Source organism: Falco peregrinus, chromosome 13, assembly GCF_023634155.1.
Source record: "Falco peregrinus isolate bFalPer1 chromosome 13, bFalPer1.pri, whole genome shotgun sequence".
NCBI classification, from domain to species: Eukaryota; Metazoa; Chordata; class Aves; order Falconiformes; family Falconidae; genus Falco; species Falco peregrinus.
In genome coordinates this window covers 2,097,134-2,115,892 of record NC_073733.1, presented here as the reverse complement: position 1 = coordinate 2,115,892, position 18,759 = coordinate 2,097,134, and the positions used below count along the sequence as shown (strand labels likewise).

The 18,759-nt window shown below is 42.0% G+C and overlaps 2 protein-coding genes across 4 annotated transcripts; one reads left to right on the top strand and one right to left on the bottom strand.

Annotated features, from left to right (window-relative positions):
* Window positions 1-1,173: 1,173 nt before the first annotated feature.
* On the bottom strand, window positions 1,174-5,692 carry CETN2 (centrin 2). Of its 2 annotated transcripts, XR_008749721.1 has the most exons (6): window positions 5,593-5,692; window positions 5,240-5,395; window positions 3,585-3,713; window positions 2,762-2,899; window positions 2,465-2,554; window positions 1,174-1,951 (listed from the first exon to the last, which is right to left on the bottom strand). XR_008749721.1 is itself a non-coding variant. In XM_005235241.4 (5 exons), exons 1-5 carry the CDS (start codon window positions 5,593-5,595, stop codon window positions 1,862-1,864), a joined length of 516 nt encoding a protein of 171 aa, XP_005235298.1. In that variant the 5' UTR covers window positions 5,596-5,692; the 3' UTR covers window positions 1,174-1,861. The 2 variants fall into 2 exon arrangements, 1 of the variants encoding a protein (XP_005235298.1); XM_005235241.4 differs by lacking the exon at window positions 2,465-2,554.
* A 309-nt stretch (window positions 5,693-6,001) lies between these two features.
* NSDHL (NAD(P) dependent steroid dehydrogenase-like) lies at window positions 6,002-18,488 on the top strand. 2 transcript variants are annotated; one of them, XM_055818276.1, is made up of 8 exons: window positions 6,002-6,053; window positions 7,853-7,896; window positions 10,277-10,438; window positions 11,386-11,532; window positions 12,891-13,019; window positions 14,956-15,098; window positions 16,645-16,747; window positions 17,447-18,488. In XM_055818276.1, exons 2-8 carry the CDS (start codon window positions 7,876-7,878, stop codon window positions 17,780-17,782), a joined length of 1,041 nt encoding a protein of 346 aa, XP_055674251.1. In that variant the 5' UTR covers window positions 6,002-6,053; window positions 7,853-7,875; the 3' UTR covers window positions 17,783-18,488. The 2 variants fall into 2 exon arrangements, with proteins under 2 accessions (XP_055674251.1, XP_055674252.1); XM_055818277.1 differs by lacking the exon at window positions 6,002-6,053 and adding an exon at window positions 8,401-8,471 and having other exon boundaries at window positions 7,867-7,896.
* Window positions 18,489-18,759: the final 271 nt, after the last annotated feature.

Below are 18,759 nucleotides of genomic sequence, written 5' to 3'. Positions count from 1 at the left end.
GTGAAAGCAGAATCAAACCAATGTTACCATAGGTCTAGTGGGAAGAGGTTCTTCTCTTGTATTAACAGAACCATAGAATACCAGGTTGGAAGGGACCCCAAGGACCATCTCGTCCAACCTTTCTTGGCAAAAGCACAGTTTAGACAAGACGGCCCAGCACCCTGTCCAGTCAAACCTTGGAAGTGTCCAATGTTGGGGAATCCACCACTTCCTTGGGGAGATTATTCCAAGGGCTGATTGTTCTCTTTGTGAACAACTATCCTCTGCTGTCCAATCAGAATCTCCCCAGGAGTAGCTTGTACCCACTACCCCTCATGTTTTCCATGTGACTCCTTGTAAAAAGGGTGTCTCCATCTTCTTTGTAGCCACCCTTTAGATACTGGTACATGGTGGTAAGTTCTCCCCTGAGCCTTCTTTTCTCAAGGCTGAACAAACCCAGTTCTCAGCCTTTCCTCACATGGCAGGCTTCCCAGTCCTTTGCTCATCTTTGTGGCCTTTCTCTGGACCCTCTCCAGCTTGTCTACATCTTTTTTGTATAGCGGGCACCAACACTGAACACAGCATTCCAGGCATGGCCTGACAAGCACCAAGTGGGATAATGACTTCTTTATCTCTGCTGGTGATGCCCTTGTTGATGCAGCCCAGCACCCTGTTGGCTTGCTTGGCCACAGCAGCACAGTTTGCTCATACTGACCTGCTTGTCCACCAGGACCCCCAGGTCCCTTTCCACAGAGTTGCTCCCCAGCCAAGTGGATCGCAGCCTGTGCTGTGCTCCTGGATTATGTTTTCCCAGGTGCAAGACCTTACATTTGTCTTTGTTGAACCTTATAAGGTTCTTGTTAGCCCACTCTTCCAGCCTTCCACAGAGGACCTGCTATGATAGCATGGAGTATTTTGGAAGCAACCTCCATACTGCTATTAGGCTGAAAGAGTTCAGGGTGAGGTCTAGGCATCCCAGAGAAAGCAGTACAATTTCCAGTCCCTTCCAGTCTCTGGAAAAATTCCTTGAAACAACCTGGAAGCAACAATTCTGCAATGCAACAGGGACAGACAAGATACCTGAAACCTGAACGGCAAGCTGTAAACTGGCCGGGCGATAGCAAAGCAGAAGGGCACAGGAGCTTGTTTCCTTCCAACACAAGGCAAAAGCCACACTTGTTTCCACAACTCTGATGCATTAAGATAAGACACTTTATTTTAAATACAATCTTATTTAATTCAGCAGCCACTGAATATTCCTGCAAATATACAGAGCTTTCAGCAGCAGCACTGGTAATTTTCCTCTTCTTTTGCAGAGAGTTTCTTTAAACATGTGGACTGAATAGCAGTAAGTTAAGTTGCAGCAGTCTATTTACTTACTTTTTTTTCCAGTTTAAAGAACATACTAAAAAGGGGAGGGGATAATCACTGTAAGACAGAGTATAAAAAGCTGATCCCTGCAAATATGTCATATAAAGAGTTCACTATAGCTGCCCAAACAAATACATTAAACCAAAAAAACTGCTGGGAAATAGAGATGTACACTATCTGGTTTTGAGTCCTCTCTTCACCAAACCACAATCATTTGACACACAGTTTTTAGTTAGAGAAGGACGCGAATACTGTTACTGAAAAATGTGATTTGTATATCGAAAATAAAAAGAGGGTAAACATCTTATGAGTACAAACAAGCAACAATGTTGCTACATGTAAACAGGTCAGCGATTGTTAAGTATTCACAAAAGCAAGTTTAAGATCATCCACTTAAAAAAAACCATATTGACCTGTATTTTCTGCTATCTCAAAAGAAATAAGACTGTAAAAAAAGTGAGGCACATTCCAAACATATATACACATGTGCAAAATTAATTACAATTCTGTTTCAGTAAAGGCTGGTCTTCTTCATGATCCGCAAGAATTCTTGCTCATTCACTTCTCCATCCCCATCTCTGTCTGCTTCATCAATCATTTTCTGAAAGATATTTGTATTCAGAGATCAGACGTGGATTAGACTAGGAGTAGAATTATAAGATTAATTCAGAATTAGAACCACTTTTTAGTAAATCATATTGGAGAGGACAGTGTTAGCTCAAGGTCAGACCTACCACGCTACAAAATATTTACTAAACTAGACACTAATATGTTTATATATATGCATATATATTTATACAAAAATCTGTCTAGAAAAAGTTGTATTATAGGAATTGTCCTGGAAGAAACAAAGTGCTTGGAGCAGAGTTGTTCCTTTTACATTGCTGTAGCTCCACAAAACTGCAATTCTATTGACACAATTTTGACAGCCATGTAGGCTTAACCCATCTTTGATGTCAGAATCCATTTTCCAATCACAAACTGACAGGAGCTCTTCCATTTCTGCCAGGAGAGAGCGGGCAGATTTTCCTAACCGTTCAAGTGTAATGATCCAACAGACTCCAGAGGACAGGGCCTAAAACCGAGAGGCTGCTGCCTTTACCTAGAAACTGACCTTGAGAGGGCTTCCGTCCCCCACCAAGAGATTCCCAGTCCTTACTCCCGCTGCTAGCTCTAGCACACAGAACAGAGATGGCTCAGCTCACTGGACAGAAGGAGAATTAGACTGTGACTATTTACACAGGTTTTAAACAAATATAAATACAAAACCAAACAATGTGTGACCAATTGTGTGACTGCCATCTATTCAACAGGCACAGCGTAACCTGGACCCTTCTACGTTCACTATACACAAAAGCAGACAGCGAGTGTTTGTGTCTGACGTGGTTTCATATATCAGGTACAAGCCTACCTGCAGCTCTTCATCTGTGAGATTTTCCCCCAGTTCTTTGGCAACACGTTTGAGGTTTTTGAAAGAGATTTTGCCAGTTTCATCGTCATCAAAGAGTTTGAAAGCCTTGAGAATCTCCTCTTTGGAATCTTTTTCAGCCTTAAAGAAGTATAAGCATAAGTTTAAGGAAAAAAAAGTAATGAATATGTTGTAAGTAACATTCAAAATGAAGTTATAAAAGACAAACATTAGATAGACTGAGAAACCCTGTTAAGAGCAAATTTAAAGAAGCCCAGCCAGCAGGAAGCATACATACAAAAGCTGAAGGCAGAGACAGAGACATGCTTCCTGAACTTCTGGGTTTCAGGGAATTTTTTCTTCTTTCATAGCTAGCCAGATGTCTTTGGGATTTCAGTATCAGGATCTTCCACTGTTAAATACTGGGTTTACTCAATATGTCTTAAGATTTTCAAAACCAGAGATTTCACTCAAGAAGAGAAAATACAGTGCATTGCTACACAGTCATCCGTGTCATGTGTCAATAATCTCAACAGCTTTCTGCAGGCCAGAGCTGGTTTTAATCTGTGATAAACATCTTGATTTCAGTTCTTCCCTTTTCTCTCTCACACACAAAAAAATGATTGTTAAAGAAACTTGTTAGCGACACAATTATTTCAACCTCATCTTGGAAAATGAGATAGGGTAGTCCCTGTCTTGCAGTTCTAACCTTTACATGTTTTGTTGTTAAGATTAAAACGGTGCTTTCATCTTCCACTAAAACCAAGAGGAGATGAAAGGTACTCAGCTATTTTCAAAATTACTTTCACTTTTAAAATTTACATACCATTTTCTGTGTCATCACTACCAAGAAGTCATTGAAGCTGATTTTTCCTGTTCCTTCCTTATCGACATCTGATATAATTTCCTTGATCTCTCCTTTTTTAGGTTCAAACCCTAGTGCCCTCATGGCCACCTGTAAGAACAGCAAAAAAGTGTAAGTCATACAAAAATATAAACAAAACCACAGGGCAGGGGGAAAGTTGAACTTTATGCCAGATCACATTAAAACGTGCATTCTGTGACTCAAGGAAAACAGCAAGGTAAGGGGCAGACTTAGAGCAATGCTTCTCTACACACAAGGGCACACTGAAATGCAGAAAACAGGAAAACAACCATTCATACTCTAGCGTGGGGCTTCAGTTAATTCAGAAATGTCCAAACCACATTCTTACCATGACAACTGCCACCTCCAGCTCAGAAAGGGCAAGAATCTGGAGGGTAAGGCTATATAACAGAGTCTTGGGAGAAATACGTTATCTGAGAACATTCGGATTTTTTCTAAAGTCTTAGCATCACTATTTCGGTATATAATTTTTTACATTCTTGTGATACGCACTCAGAGCGTAAAGAGTCCCACTTTGATTACTATTTCGAAGGAAACATCCCAAACTACCACACAGTGCTGTAGATAGCAATATCCAAGGCTACTGGAAAATTGAATGTTATTCCATTCCTGTCAAAGGAATTGCTATTAGTATTCCCTCTGCAATGAGAAACAAGACCCTGAATAGTATTTTTTTAAAAAAAGCTTATTTCAGGCCCTGTTGTAAGCAAGATGGCTAAACAGAAGATGCAGAAATGCCTCAACAAAATAACTTCAACTGACTCCATGAAAGAAGTTTCCATCATACCTGCAGCTTTACTGAACTCTACCAGCCTGATCTGATGGCACAAACATGAAAGACCTTAAGCTGGTAGACCACAGAGAACTTCAATGAGTTAATTTTTCAATCTAGTAACAAAAATCTTTTTCAATGAATGTTGGGAAAACACAATTCAAACATTTTGTGTGCCTTTCTGACAACACTCCTATAAGCAGCATATCCAAGGATGCCTTCACTTGCAGACACATGCACTCACACCTACAGGCTTTCCTCTGCTCTCCTTTGATAAAGGGACAACCAGCACGTTGGAAATCAGGTCTCCCCCTGTGGTCTTAATATGGACATCCAGCTAGCAAATAGGAAAAGCAAATTCTGAAAGCAAAAGAAGTCCAGGTTTATTGATCACTATTCTTCTCAAAGGACAGAGGTGGGGATAGATGGAAAAAAATTTGCAATAAAGTATGAAAATTAGTAACATTGGTGTATTCCATTGAATAACCTAATTTGCAAAGCATGCAATCCTCAACAACATATAAGGGGGAGGGGTGTTTAAACTCACCTTTTTAATATGTGCAAAGCCTTTTTGATGTTTTACTAACAGAGAAAGAGACAGTACAGAAAATACAGAACTGTCAATATATTTTGATCAGCCTAGCCCTAAAGACACCTGATAGCAGCCTTAAAGAGCTATAATTAGAGAAGAACATACCTGTTGACAATGAGGTTTTATGCTGGGGAAAAAAAATAATCTATCCTATTTAAGGTCATTTAGGCGTTTATGCCCCTATTTTTAAGCTCAGCAGAGCTGTCCTTTTAGCACCAGGAAAATTCTTACCTTTAGTTCCTTAACATCAATGTTCCCGGTGCCGTCTGTGTCAAACAAGTCGAAAGCCTCCCGGATCTCCTTCTGTTCCTCAGTGAGCTCCAGCTTGGGGCTCGCTTTCTTCTTCTGGGACGCGGGTCCTAGCGAGGGCTTCTTAAAGCTGGAGGCCTTGGCACAGCGACACAAGAGCAAAGGGGGATAAGGCCGCTGCCGCGACGCACCGCCCCGGGAAGGACGGCTGAGGCCTGCAGGACAGCGGCCGCCTCAGCCCCAGCCCCAGCCCACCCCGGGCCTCCCCCGCGGAGCCGGAGCGGAGCAGCACAGGCCCGCAGGCGCCTCTCGCCGCCAGGCCGGGCCGCACTCACCATACCGGCGGCCGCTGCCTCGGAGCGGCTCCAGCCCTGGCAGGCCCAACCTCAATGCCACTCTTCCCCATTGGCTAATCCCCCTACGCCGTTGCTATGCAATCCTCACTCCTATTTGCTGCAGCACCCGGCGGGGGAGGGACTGAGGCGACGGCTATTGGCCAACACGTGGTGGGGGCGGATCCAAGAGGCGACTGAGCAGGGAGAAAAGCCTCTCCTCCTTCCGTCAACGCGATTGGCCGAAACGAGGAGGGCGCAGGCCAATCAGCGGGCGATAGCCGGCTAGCGCGATGCTCAGCCCAGCAAGCTTGGGAGGAGAAGCGGCGGGAGCCGGCGGGGCGGGCGGGGCCTGCTGGAAGCGGCCTCGCTGATTGGTGGGCTGGAGGCTCGTGCAGGAGCCAGGGGCGGAGCCGGGCCGGGCTGAGGGCGGGCGGCGGGGTGCAGAGGGCGCAGCCTCTGAGGTGAGCGGGCAGGGTGAGGGGCTGAGCGCTGAGGGCGGTTATGGGGGCTGTGGGGACAGCCTGGAGGTAGCGAGGCCTGCAGGGCTGTGGGGGTGGCTGAGGGAGGGTGTGGGCGGTGTGCGGGGAGGGAAGCTGGGGAGCGGGGAGGGAAGCTGGGGAGCGGGGAGGGAAGCTGGGGAGCGGGGAGGGAAGCTGGGGAGCGGGGAGGGAAGCTGGGGAGCGGGGAGGGAAGCTGGGGGCTGTGAAGAGAGCTGGGGCGTGGGGGGCAGGCTGGAGGCAGCGGGGCCTGGAGGGCTGAGGTGGGTTCTGCAGTGCGCAGGGGGAGGCTGCGGGCCTGTGAGGAGGGCTGGGGCGTGGAGGGGTGAGGGGGGTGGGTGGAGGTGGGGGCAGTGTGAGGAGATGTGGGGTAGAGGGTGGGGTGGGCAGCTGGGGTCTGAGGTGCTGGGGGGGAGGGGAGGCCATAGAGGGGTGTGAGGAAAGCTGGGAGTGGGAGAAGGGTGGGGGTCTCTGGGGTGGGGGGACCAAAAGAGCTGGAGGGAAACTGGTGATGGGACTGTTCATAAATTACATTTTGGAGAGGGATAGGGACTGTGTTAAGGGATATGTAGGGGTAGAAGAAGGAGCAACAGGAGGGTGGATCACCCTGTGTCCATTATTTCTAACCAGCTTGGTGTTCCTGGCTGGACAGGCACCAATCCTGCTTTTTTTTTTTTTTTTTTTGGCTTTTTGTTTGCCATTTCGAAGAGCTTTTCAGAAAAATAAAAACGGATGAGTGCTAAATTGTGTAACCTGCAGAGTGAGCGAGTCCAACATATGTGTTTGCTTGTGTGAGGCATGGTACTGTGGTAGTTTTATAGCAACATCGGTGTTTCTGGATCTCATCCAGTTGTGTTGGCACTACTGTTCATGAAACGAGATGGGTCAGAGAGCTGCTCTGGCTGAAAACCAACCCAGGCAGAAAATGATTAATTTCTAGGTAGTCATAGCTTTCATCCATCTCAGCGCACATATAGTAGGAGGTAGTGGGAAGCATTCACTAGGAATAAGGAGAATCACATACTCTCTATCACAGTAGTTTATCATAGTGATGGTTTAAAGTGACCATAAAGCCATCAGAAGTCTTTGTGTGCAGCTTGTTTTGATGTTGAAAACAGATCTGATAGGCATGTTGTCTTCTCACCTTTCAGTTGTACTCCATGCAGTAGGGTTCCAGCTGAATTGGGAATTTTGTTTGCTCCTGCTGGGAGGAGGAGCGTATTTTAATGAAACTGGTGGCATCAACAGCCTGTGATGTGAAAAACACTGGCTCCCCTCTCTTTGCTGATGGGCACCAAGTTTGTGCCGGTGTTTCTCCTATGCTGTGTCAGCTGCTGTGGAACAGGTGGACATGATGCAGCTGAAGTGCTTGAACTTCAGTTTTATTTTGTTGCTCCTAACACGCTTGAGCAAGTGTATTTTTGAAGAGGACATTTGCAGAACTTGCAATTGTATTCATGTTATTTGGAGTGTAAATATTCAGACTTAAAGGAAGTGCATAAAGCTAATATTAGCTAAAATAAGATGATGCCTTTGTTATCAAGGGTATTTTGTTATATTAAAGTTATGTCTTTGAGAAAGCTGTTTGATGTTACTGTTACTCATGTGCTGCTTATTCGGTTCAGCAGGGCAGGCAGAATTAGCTCACTTTTCATGCTTCTGCTTTAGTATAATGGCTTCAAACCTTGACTTCTATAACTAAAAATGTGGTTTTAAAAGTATTTTTTTTGTGAATAAAATAATATTCTTTTTAAATGAATCAGGTTGATAGTGAATCATCTGAGAAATGGCCACACGCCTCAGATCGGTAAGTTGAGGGCTTAAATGGTGTTTTATGAAGATTTGTCTTGCAGAAACCTATTTTCATAGATGCTTCTGAACATTACTAGGGAAGGCATGAGACTGTTCCTGCATTAATACTAACTCTAGAGATATTATTGGAGGAAATGTGATTTTCCAAGGAATAATTTGCTGCTGTTCTGGAGAGATCCAGGAATGCTCCAACCCCCGCAAGAGAATGAGTGATTTTGTCAATGCTGCCAGATCAATTGGTCTGGAGTTTTAGTTACTCCAGGATGATTTCTACATGGCACATAACATTATTCCATGTTGTAGTGCAAATAAAGTCCCAGCTGAGGTTCCTGAGATCAACTAGACCATTGTAACCTCTTATTATGATGACTGCATTGAATACAGGAGGTTAGAATATTGAAAAAGTAACATCTTGCTTAGCTCAGGTGTTCGGACATTACTCTTAGGAATACAGTTTATTAAGCTGTTCCTTTGAGTTACCTGTGGTTCTTGTTTACAGAGAAATTTCTACCTTCTGAACTATTTTCTCGTTAATCCATATGAAGCTAATGGAAGACCAGTGAATCTCAGGTATTTAGGAAACAAAGAAACAAAAAATAACGTAGTGTCATGGTAGAGAGTATGAACAAGTTGTTGTGTCTTCACAGCACTAGACAGGTGGTAATTTGTATCCTAAAATCAATATAATTATGGATAGCCTGCCTTTTTACCAGTGTGTTTTAAAACAGCTGATGAATCCAGGTGCAGCACTGCTGGCTGCAGTTACACTGATTCTGGTGATTGAGTTGGTTCATTTAGTACTTTCCCAAGAGGTGTGTGCACTAGATTGTATTGTATATTATGTGCACTAGTGAGTATTTAAATATTCTGTTTCTCATCACCAGTTAGAATACTGTCCGTATACTTTGGAAAACTATCATACAGAAAAACCTGGACTGTCTCATCTGTGCTGGTAGAAAATGACACTGGTATTTGGAGCCAGGCAGAGGGCGTCATTCTACCACTGTAAACCCGGTTCAGCACATCTAAGTACGGTGTGCAGTTCGGTGCTTTTGTTTTCTGAGGAATGCACTGGAATCAGAATGGGTTGGGTTGGAAGGGACCTTAATGAGAAAGGGTACAGGGGAATGAAAGTAAAAATATCGATGGAACGGAGCGACTGCCTTTTGAGGAGAAGCTGAAAAAGCTAGACACATCGACAGGGAGAGGACACCGCAGCGGGGAGGGGTGGGACTCAGTTTAGAGAATCTGGAAGCTAATGTGTAAAGCAAATGCAAAACTGTTGTAGTGAGCTACAGAGAGTCCTTAGGCTCACATATTCGATATCGTCTGTTTTCTTGCAGCTGTCAAAACCAGAGACCACTGGGCCAACCTGTTAGAACTTTTATTTTTAATTACTTTAATCAGACTGTACTTTGCATGCACTATTCTAAGTAACTGGTTATGCTTTAATGTAACTGAGCAACAGTGAACTGTTCTAATTTCTGTTGTGGATAATTGACACTTTTGCAGTGGAACCTTTGTTTTAGGATGTAGTGCTTAGAAACTCCTGAACAATTGTAATCTTTGTGTGGTTTCACTGCGTTAAAATTCCCTTCAGCTTGATAGTATAACGGCAGAGGTGGGGTTTTGTGTAGCAACAATAAGCATAAAATTTATTTTCAACAAGGACAGAGCATTCTCTGTACAAAAGCTTCCTCAGAGCCATTGCTTATGTGTTCCGTGTTGGTGATAAGGCCTTCAGTATGTCCAGTTAGACAAGTGACCAGACCACAATCTGGGAGTGACTCTAGACATCTATTTTTTAAAAGCTTAAAAAAAGAAAGAATGAACTAATGACTGACTAAAATGGATAATCCTTGCCTTTACCCAATTGCTTTCCTGGCCTGGAGAAGCCCGGGTTTCACATGCTTTGAAAATGGTTTTGCCCTTGCCAGCAGTGACAGTTTTAGTATTCTGAATTATCTGTGCCATGTGGCTGAAGCAAATTCTGTTTGCTTTACTATCAGGGCAAAGTTTGTGGGAGCCAGTCCTTTTTTTTTTAATTTTTTAATATTTTTTTCTCCCCTTTTTTTTTCTCTTCCTTTTTTTTTTTTTCTCTGCTATGTGAGCCACTTGGTTATGAGGCAGTCTTGCCAAAATACAAACCAGTTTGTAGACCATTAGCATGCTTGAACCTTTAAGATACTGTAATATCTCAAAACACTCTTCAATATGTCTGTGCTATGAGTTTAGACTCCTCCAATTAAACTAGCTACTAACTAGTTGTGCAAAATTTCAGTGCATTAAGATCTGGGGAAGTTCAGATCAGCTTACTTGTGCAGTTGATTGGTATGTGTCTGCTTGCTGAAGTGCTTTTCTCCCCGTCTCTGCAGGCTGGTAGGAAATGCACAGTGATCGGTGGGTCAGGATTCTTAGGCCAGCACATGGTGGAGCAGCTCCTGGAGCAGGGTTACATGGTCAATGTGTTTGATATTCAGAAGAGGTTTGACAATGACCGAGTGCAGTTCTTCCTGGGAGACCTTTGCGACAAAGAGGTACAGACTAACAACAGTATGTGATGTGGGTAGATAGAAAGGATGTCTGATTAAATAAGCGTTTGTTGAAACAGCTTACTGACCCTTGCCTGAAGCACTAAAATACCTGAATGCATCACACAGGTTGTAAAAGGGTATGTAGATATGCCCCCCAGCGGTCTTGCTGTGAAGTCAATAGCCTAAGTGGTTTTCTGGTGGAAGCCTCATCTAGGAATATACTTGATGTCTGCTTGAACCTGAAAAGGACAGAACTTATTTCTGTATTGTGATTTGCATTACTGTTATCTTAAATATACAGTGTAATTACAGTCACCATTGGTAATTGCATGTGGGTGCTCTCCTAGCTAACCTCAGCTGCATGAGAACGGCAGAATGCATTATTCCTAACAGTTAAGGCACACTAAGACCTCTTGCCTTAACTCAGTCATGTGTGTGAGCCTTGGCAAAAACATTTGTATGCAACATGAAGAGACGTCTCCCCACCATTATAAAGTATCATGTCTGAGCTTTATGACAGTCATCTCAAATGCAGACAGTGCCATGGGGGACTGTTGGCTGTTAAACCTGCTGCTTGCTGAGTTTTCTAACTCCTATCTCCAGGTAGCTTTGAGTCTAATATCTGCACTTGAGACTATTGCAAGTAGTTAAGTCTAGATAGCCTCCAGGTCTCAGAAAGTTCCCAGGTTCTTCTCTGGAAAGAAAAGGTGATATAGGGTATTTTTTACCTAGCAAGCAGGAGAGGACACTGACAAGATCCTGGATGTTGATCCTCTTCCAGCTGCTGACCTTTATAGAAGGAATATGACTTGAAATTTAGCAGTTTTGTTTCCATAAGAAAAAGAACTGTGTTTTATTTCCTTTCTTTTTTCTTTTTTTTTCTTTTTTTTTTTTCAGAGTAGACACTATTGCTCTTGCTTCATTGCTGTCTCATGTGATGTATCTTCTAGGCTTTGCTCCCAGCTTTACAAGGTGTGTCAGTGGCATTTCATTGTGCATCACCAGCACCTTCAAGTGACAACAGGGAACTGTTTTATAAGGTGAATTTTATGGGAACCAAGGCAGTCATTGAAGCCTGCAAAGAAGCTGGAGTGCAGGTAAGGGTAGAAAAGTACATGGACACTCCAAGGTGGTGATTATAACAATTGCAGCGTGGACCAGTTTCAGTCTAGTTTGATAGAAGGCCAAAGGTCTCTGAGATACTGAATTCCAGGTTCTTCTTTGAAAATTAGTAGAAGAGAGAGGTTCTACTGGTCTCCTGCTTAGTGTCTGGTGTAAGCTGAGTCTGTGTTTGCCACAGAAAACCTACACATTGCAATCCTCCTGACTGCAGGAAAAGCATCCATTAAAATTTATCCTACTAGACATCTGGGAATCGCCCGCAGGAGAATCATGACTGACAAGTGGATTCTTTCATGCTTTAAGAAGGGGACAGCTCTAAAGATAGCTTTTCTGGCAGTGGAAGTATTCATGGCATTTATTACTTATGTGAATTCTTCAACATGTAATGAGAAGGAACACACTTGTGCCGTAATCTGAGTATAATTTGGTTGAGAAAGTCATTTGCCCACAAAAGAAAGAGCCAGAGGAAATGAGGCTGCTGTTCAGGCAGGGTTGTTGGTTTTTTACTCCTGATGTTATTTTGATATCACAAGAATTTTCATTTAAATTTATAGCAAATTTGCAAGCACAATGCATGAGAAGGTCACTTATATATTCTGGGCAGAGATGGTACCTCCAGTGCATGCATTTTGTGCATTTAGAATTAAATGATGTCTATCACATGGGACTCCCAGACTCACAGTTTGTTGTTCGTTGAGATTTTTTTCCCTCTTTGTGTAATAAGCTGTTTTAGGAAATGGGCCATGTGATATTTACCTTCAGGCTTTAGTCTGGATTCTGTCAGAACAAGGAGTTAAGTCTTGTTGGAACTTGTTGGATCTAGTCATCTTTCTATTACGATGCAGATCTTATTTAAAACCATGATTCTGATTACTCAAATACATCACTGACTTCCTGTTTTGAATCCACTAGGATATGTTTGTATCCAACAAAACCATCCAAGATACTCTGCCATTATATTGTTATCATCAAGAAGGACAAATATATTTTAAAAACACTAATTGCGTGTTAAATGCTAAAATGTGCCAAGGCAAGTGGACACTGATTTTCCTGGAGAAGTTTTCCCCTTGACTGGCTGCCTTGGATGTTTGTTGAAATGTTTAGTGCTACCTAAAGGAGATTAAAACAATGTGACAAGAGTTGGTTAAGAGAGTGGGAGTTTTCTTACCTACAGTTTCAGATCGTCTTCCGTTAAACAATGTTCTTCTAGACTTGGTTTATTATCTGTAGAATCTGTTGTTTAAACATTATTATTGTCTTTACTCAGCCTTCGTAAATAATGACCTTTTTGTCTTAGGCTTTAAACAACTGTTTTCTTTCACGTCTGTTGCAGAAACTAGTGTTAACTAGCAGTGCCAGTGTAGTTTTTGAGGGCACAGACATAAAAAATGGATCAGAAGACCTCCCTTATGCCAAAAAGCCTATCGACTATTATACAGAGACGAAGATCCTGCAGGAGAAGGTATTTTGTCATCATTTGGTTAACATTGTTGCTTTTGATACTTAAAACTGCCCTTCTAAAAGTAGGGCATGCCCTAGGGGACACAACACTCCTCAAGACTGAACAGATCTCTCTTGTTCTCCAGAATCTCTCTTTCATTAAAAAGCAGTATCTTGTGCAAAGAAAATGTGCACAAAATCACGCATATGTAGCACTGCCTGCCAGAGTTTTCAAAGTACAATTGAAACAGAAAATTCCCTTCTTTTAGACAAATCTGTCTGATTTTAGCCCTTTTATTCTCAGCATGGAGGCTAGTGAGTTGTGGATTCATTTATTCTGTTACAGAGAAGTATGGCAGGTGGCTGCTGCTTGTGTATTTTGTAGGTGGCCCACGTCCTTTTTTGTAGGCATGCTGAGGGGTTGGTCCAGGGGATGCTTTCAGAGCTGCTGCCTGGCAGTCCAAATACATAAGTACTCAGTAACATCTTCCTTGGCTGGTGAGACTCCTAAGTAGTGTATTCACGTAATAAAAAGAGAATAAAATAAAGCTGTGACATAAATTACCAGGGAAGTTGAATGAAACAGTGTGCTACAGTACAGAAGTTCTTTCTAGCAAAAGAATAAAAGAACTGGCAGAGATGTTGCTTTCACTGCAAGAGTCATGTGATAATCCCATTTCTTAACTGATGCAGCTTTGTTTTAAGAGCAGTCGTACAGAATTTTTTTGCCTTCTCTGCTCTACTAGAAGACTGTTTCAGAACCCCATTTACCTGATTTGCAGCCTGAAGTTACAGCTGGGATTGTGAACATGTCACTGGGGAAAGAGATGATGAGATGAAGATGTGGACTGAGTTAAGGAGTGTGCCAGCCTATAACATGTTTTGAGCTAATGCTACTGGCGAGATACTGAAAACAATCTTGTTCAAAAAGATATAAACATTTCCCCTGCATTTGAATGACTGCTACTTTGCACATTTGCAGACTACCAGTATCTGTTCTGTTTCAGGTTCTTAATGCTGCATTATTTGTGGTTTAAATATGGTACAACAATGTTTTAAATCAAAGTGAACAAATGTTTTTTCAAACTTTTTTCAGTGGTTTGCATTTCCTATGCTTTTTGTGCAAGAGGAATTTAGACTTGATTCCATACTGAAGCTGATAGTGTGTCCTCTAAAGCAGAGTCTTAGCCTTTAAGAATTTTTCTTATGTTACTTAAAAAAAACTTTACTGAAAATGCAGCATAAAACCATCTGTTCATTCGCAAGCAGAACCACTTTGCAGTAAAGAGGACTAATAAAGTGGAAGCTTATGAGTAGCAATAAAGTCTAGCCCAATATGCTTGTAATAATGTTTTTGTTTTGGGTGAAATAGTGAAAGTATTCAGTGTTTATTTGGATGTGGTGTTCTTGGATTTTTATTAGAAAATCCAGCAGCTGTTAAAAATTCGTAGAACATGTTGTTTGGCAACTCCCAATAGAATTAAAAATCTTCTCTCCCAATAGAATTAAATCTTCTTCAAAGATGCCTTGCTAAATCTGCTTAGTGCTTGGTGCTACCAGGAAGATGGGATCACACGCCTTCTGAATGAGATTGGGAAGGCCTGTGATGGAAATCTTCCATCGACTGAGGGGAGAGACAGAGGTTGAATTCATAACGAATTCATGGAATGGAGGAACTTTGAAAGCTCCTCTGGTTTCTATGGTGTTAAATGAGAGAGATGAAGAGTTCCCTTCTTTTGCCTGTCAATTAATTGTGTTCAATAATGAAAACTGATTTTTGTATGTTATTCTTGTTATATTAGAGTATATTACGTAATTACTTCACTGATGGCTTCCCAAGGAGATGAGAGAGCACCAACCCCCTTTAGTGGTGATCTTGGAATATAATACTAAACATTACTTTTCTTCCCAACCTTTCTTCTGATTTGTTGTTGTGTTTGGTTTTTTTTCCACTACAGGAAGTGCTCAGTGCAAATGACCCAGGCAACAATTTCTTCACTACTGCTATTCGTCCCCATGGAATATTTGGTCCTAGAGACCCTCAGCTGGTTCCTATCCTCATCCAAGCAGCTAAGAGTGGCAAAATGAAGTTCATAATTGGGTGAGCAAGGCTCAGTCATTTTATATCTTTTGTTAAAATTGATGCTGAACCTACAAAGCCCTTTTTGGAAGGGCATAATATTAAAACAGTAGTGTTGGTGTGGCGTGGAAAAAAAGTACGTTTCTTTAGTTTCTCACTTGTGATCCAGGATTATCTTTTTAAAAATCTTTCTGTCTTAGGGATTCATGCATTCAGATGGTAAGTGTTTGTAATGCAAAAAGAATATCAGTGGGGAAAGCTGGTATAGCTTGAGCTGTCTCTGTATTGTCTGAAGAGCTGTCCTTCTGAATGTGAGAATGCTTGAATTACTTGCTATTCATTTAACTAATACACACTTCTGGTATTGGAGGCTATTGCAATTAAAAAACCTATATGGTAGTGTTTAAATATTTCTGATTGTAAGATCAAACATATTTGCCTTGTTACTGAGCCTTGCAAAGCTTCTAGTGGACTGCTGAAATTTTAGAGCAAGAAACACTTCAAGCTACTATTAAGGATATCTTTATCAATTGTATTATGCTCTTGAAAAGAAACACACATTTTAATATATAATAGATTTTTATTACAGGCAAGGAGCTTGTTTGTGTGTATATATGCACATGTGAATATGTGCTTGAGGTAGAAGGCAGAAAGGGAATAGGGTTATGGTTATTTTGCTGTTGGGTTTTTGGGGTTTGGGGGGCGTTTTTAGTTCTTATTCTTCCTTACTATTCACTTCTGAATTGATCTTAAACTGATCTGAAAAGCAAAGCTCCACAGACTCAGGGTTTCCACTTCATGCAGCTCTGCATCCTCTTCCAGTGCAAACATGCATTCCTCACTCGAGTTTTCCTATTTTTATACAGACCTGTATATCCCTTCCAAGAAAGCAAATAAAATGGCTATTCATCCATGAACGTAGGAAATTAAATCTTTCTTTCTCAGAATGTTGGATTGCAGCAATACTGGGTTTATGGCCAAATGAGTGTAGTGGTTTTGTAACAAATCATTTGTTTTAGTGGGACTCTTGAAAGTAATAATGTGGATTAATTTTAATTTTCTGTACCTATGTAGAAATAGATTTAACACAGTGGCTTAAATCTGTTTCAGCTAGGGCTGAAGTTGGCTTTTTGAGGGAGCAAGTTAGAATTTAATGAGCTGAGAAATTAATAATTGAAAGCTTGTCCTTAAGTGATTTTCTTTCTGCTAGTTACTGCTCTTTCTTATTTGTTCTGTTTCTGTGGATCACTGCTGATTGAGACCTGTAGGATCTGCCACACCTTGCAGCTTGGTAACTTGGGAGCTTTAAAAATGGTACTATTCCAGGAATGTAGTCTTTGAGGGCCTTGACAAGAGCTGAGATAATAACAGCCTTTCCTCTTGTCTTCAAAATCATATGTAGTGATGTCATCTCTCTGACAGGATATAGAGCCTGAAGTTGTAGCAGAAGAGAGCAGAAGAGGAAACTTGGGATAAATATATCTTTTGTGAAAGTCCTTTCTTTTGCCACAGCATATTTTCAGCCTAACTTACCTGAGGGCTAAGCTCCCTATTTTTTTCTCTGCAGGGATGGAAAGAACTTGGTAGATTTCACCTATGTGGAAAATGTGGTCCATGGACACATCCTTGCTGCAGAAAATCTTCAGAAGGACTCTCCCCTGTGTGGGAAGGTAAGGAAGGACCTAGCAAGGGGAGGGGAGTGGGTGTCCTGTAGCTGAACTTCGTCTGCAAGCCTTCCTTGACTTCATGTGTCTGCTCTGTAATTCATGCTGGTTTTTGTCTGTACTGTACATCTATCCTGGAGGTGAGTGGAAGCAGCACACACAAATAGGTCATTTTTTTTTTGTGTGTGGGTGTAATGAATGGTTGTCCATCTGGTGACCATTTAGTGCAACCACATGAGCTAAGATATATACTTTAACTTCATGCTGTAAAACTCCTTGTGAAAGGAAATACAGGCAGAATTGTGGGCAGCCAAGATGCATATGTAAGAGACAGTTATTTAGCTCTTATGATAGAGTTCAGAACAGGAGAAACTTTTGTTAGATTTTCATGGCACCACGGTGCCCTGGGCATGCACGGTACATACAGCTAGGATGCTTTAATGTGTGTTGTGTCATTCAGTTTGACCATTTATGAGTAACCTTAACCTCTGGAGCATGAGAAGTAGCTGATTTCTTAGCAAAGAAGGGGTTCATTGCTTTTCAGACAGAGGTGGTCAGTGCAAAGCAGTATCACATGAAAATGCATTCTCAGTCAAGTCAGGGATGTCGGTCTGCTCAGCACGAACATGAGATGGGCCATTGCAGAGACAAATTTGTGGAAACCATAATAATTTTACCATCTGGCTTTTTGTCTTCCTCTTTCAGGCATTTCATATCACAAATGATGAACCAGTTCCTTTCTGGACTTTCATGTCCCGTATCTTGACTGGCTTGAACTACGATCCTCCCAAGTACCATATTCCTTATTGGCTGGCATATTACCTGGCCCTATTCCTGTCTCTAGTGCTGTGGCTGCTAAGTCCGCTGGTCACCATCAAGCCCACTTTTACCCCTATGCGGGTAGCGTTAGCTGGAACGTTTCACTACTACAGCTGTGAACGGGCCAAAAGAGACATGGGCTACAAACCAGTGGTGAGCTTGGATGAAGCAATAGACAGGACTCTGCAGAGCTACCCCCACCTACGTCGGGCGAAGGCCTGAGAAATTCTAGCTGGATTTTTTTTTTCTACTTGATTTTTGTAATTGCTTTGACATCTTAAAATGAACGCTGAAGCAAATTTCACTAATTCTGTGGTAATGGGAGCTTACCAAAGTCTCTCCTCCTCACCATCAAAACGGTTTTATCTGGGTTTGAAAAAAAAACATGTAGAGGCTGTGCTAACAGCCTTTCTTTGATGTGACTTCTTGTTTTGAAACAACAGCTGAACCCTATGGACAATGAATAAACACCCTGCTGTGCCCTCTTCAATCCCAACCCAGCACATCGGCATTCCTTCGCCTTCTCTCTCCACCCTTGTCCTCTGTTTTGTTGCTCTGGTGATAACAGCCGCCTCTTCTCATAGCTGCAGACTGGTTAATGAAATACTTCTCACAACTGGTTCCTCTCTGTGGTTTGGCTTTTTTCTGTACAAGAGCAATGAAAATGAAAGAGAGGCTCATGCCAAAAATGAGTTCTGCCACCATCTCTTAAATCATTGAAACTAATCTTGTTGTTCCCTCCGTGACTGGTTGGTGATTTGGCTTCCTACTGAGGCATCAGAAGGGAACCTGACAAAAGGCATGCTAGGCCTCCGTTGTGGTTTGTTTGTTTGGTTTTTTTTGTAAGGAAGCATGTGCCCTTGTTTCTGCAGGAGCCTATTTCTCTTCAAAAATAACCCAAATAAATCAAGAAGAGATGACTTCCTAATTTTGTGTTTCATCTTTGAAAGGGCAGATCCCATCCTGAATATCTCATCATAAACAGTATTTTAATCATTCCCTTTGTGGGGGGAGAAATCTTTGCTGCGGCCTTTATCAGTCAGCACATACTATTTTACCATAGCTCACTTCTTGCAGGAAGGAGCTACAGTGGTTGGAAGATCCTACTGCACAAAGCTCTCATCTTGTCTGACACGTTATTGTTGGTAATGGGGATTTTTGTTGCTTTGACCACTTAATAGATGAAAAAGAGCTCTTTC

Excerpts from the sequence above, each read along its gene's own strand:
- CETN2 (XM_005235241.4), bottom strand. Across the intron at positions 3,714-5,239 it reads TTGATGTTAAGGAACTAAAG|GTGGCCATGAGGGCACTAGG; the intron begins GTAAGAATTTTC and ends CTGTTCTTACAG. Across the intron at positions 1,952-2,761 it reads TCACAGATGAAGAGCTGCAG|AAAATGATTGATGAAGCAGA; the intron begins GTAGGCTTGTAC and ends AATATCTTTCAG.
- NSDHL (XM_055818276.1), top strand. The coding sequence starts at position 7,876 with ATGGCCACACGCCTCAGATCG. Across the intron at positions 13,020-14,955 it reads CGAAGATCCTGCAGGAGAAG|GAAGTGCTCAGTGCAAATGA; the intron begins GTATTTTGTCAT and ends TTTCCACTACAG. Across the intron at positions 16,748-17,446 it reads ACTCTCCCCTGTGTGGGAAG|GCATTTCATATCACAAATGA; the intron begins GTAAGGAAGGAC and ends TTCCTCTTTCAG.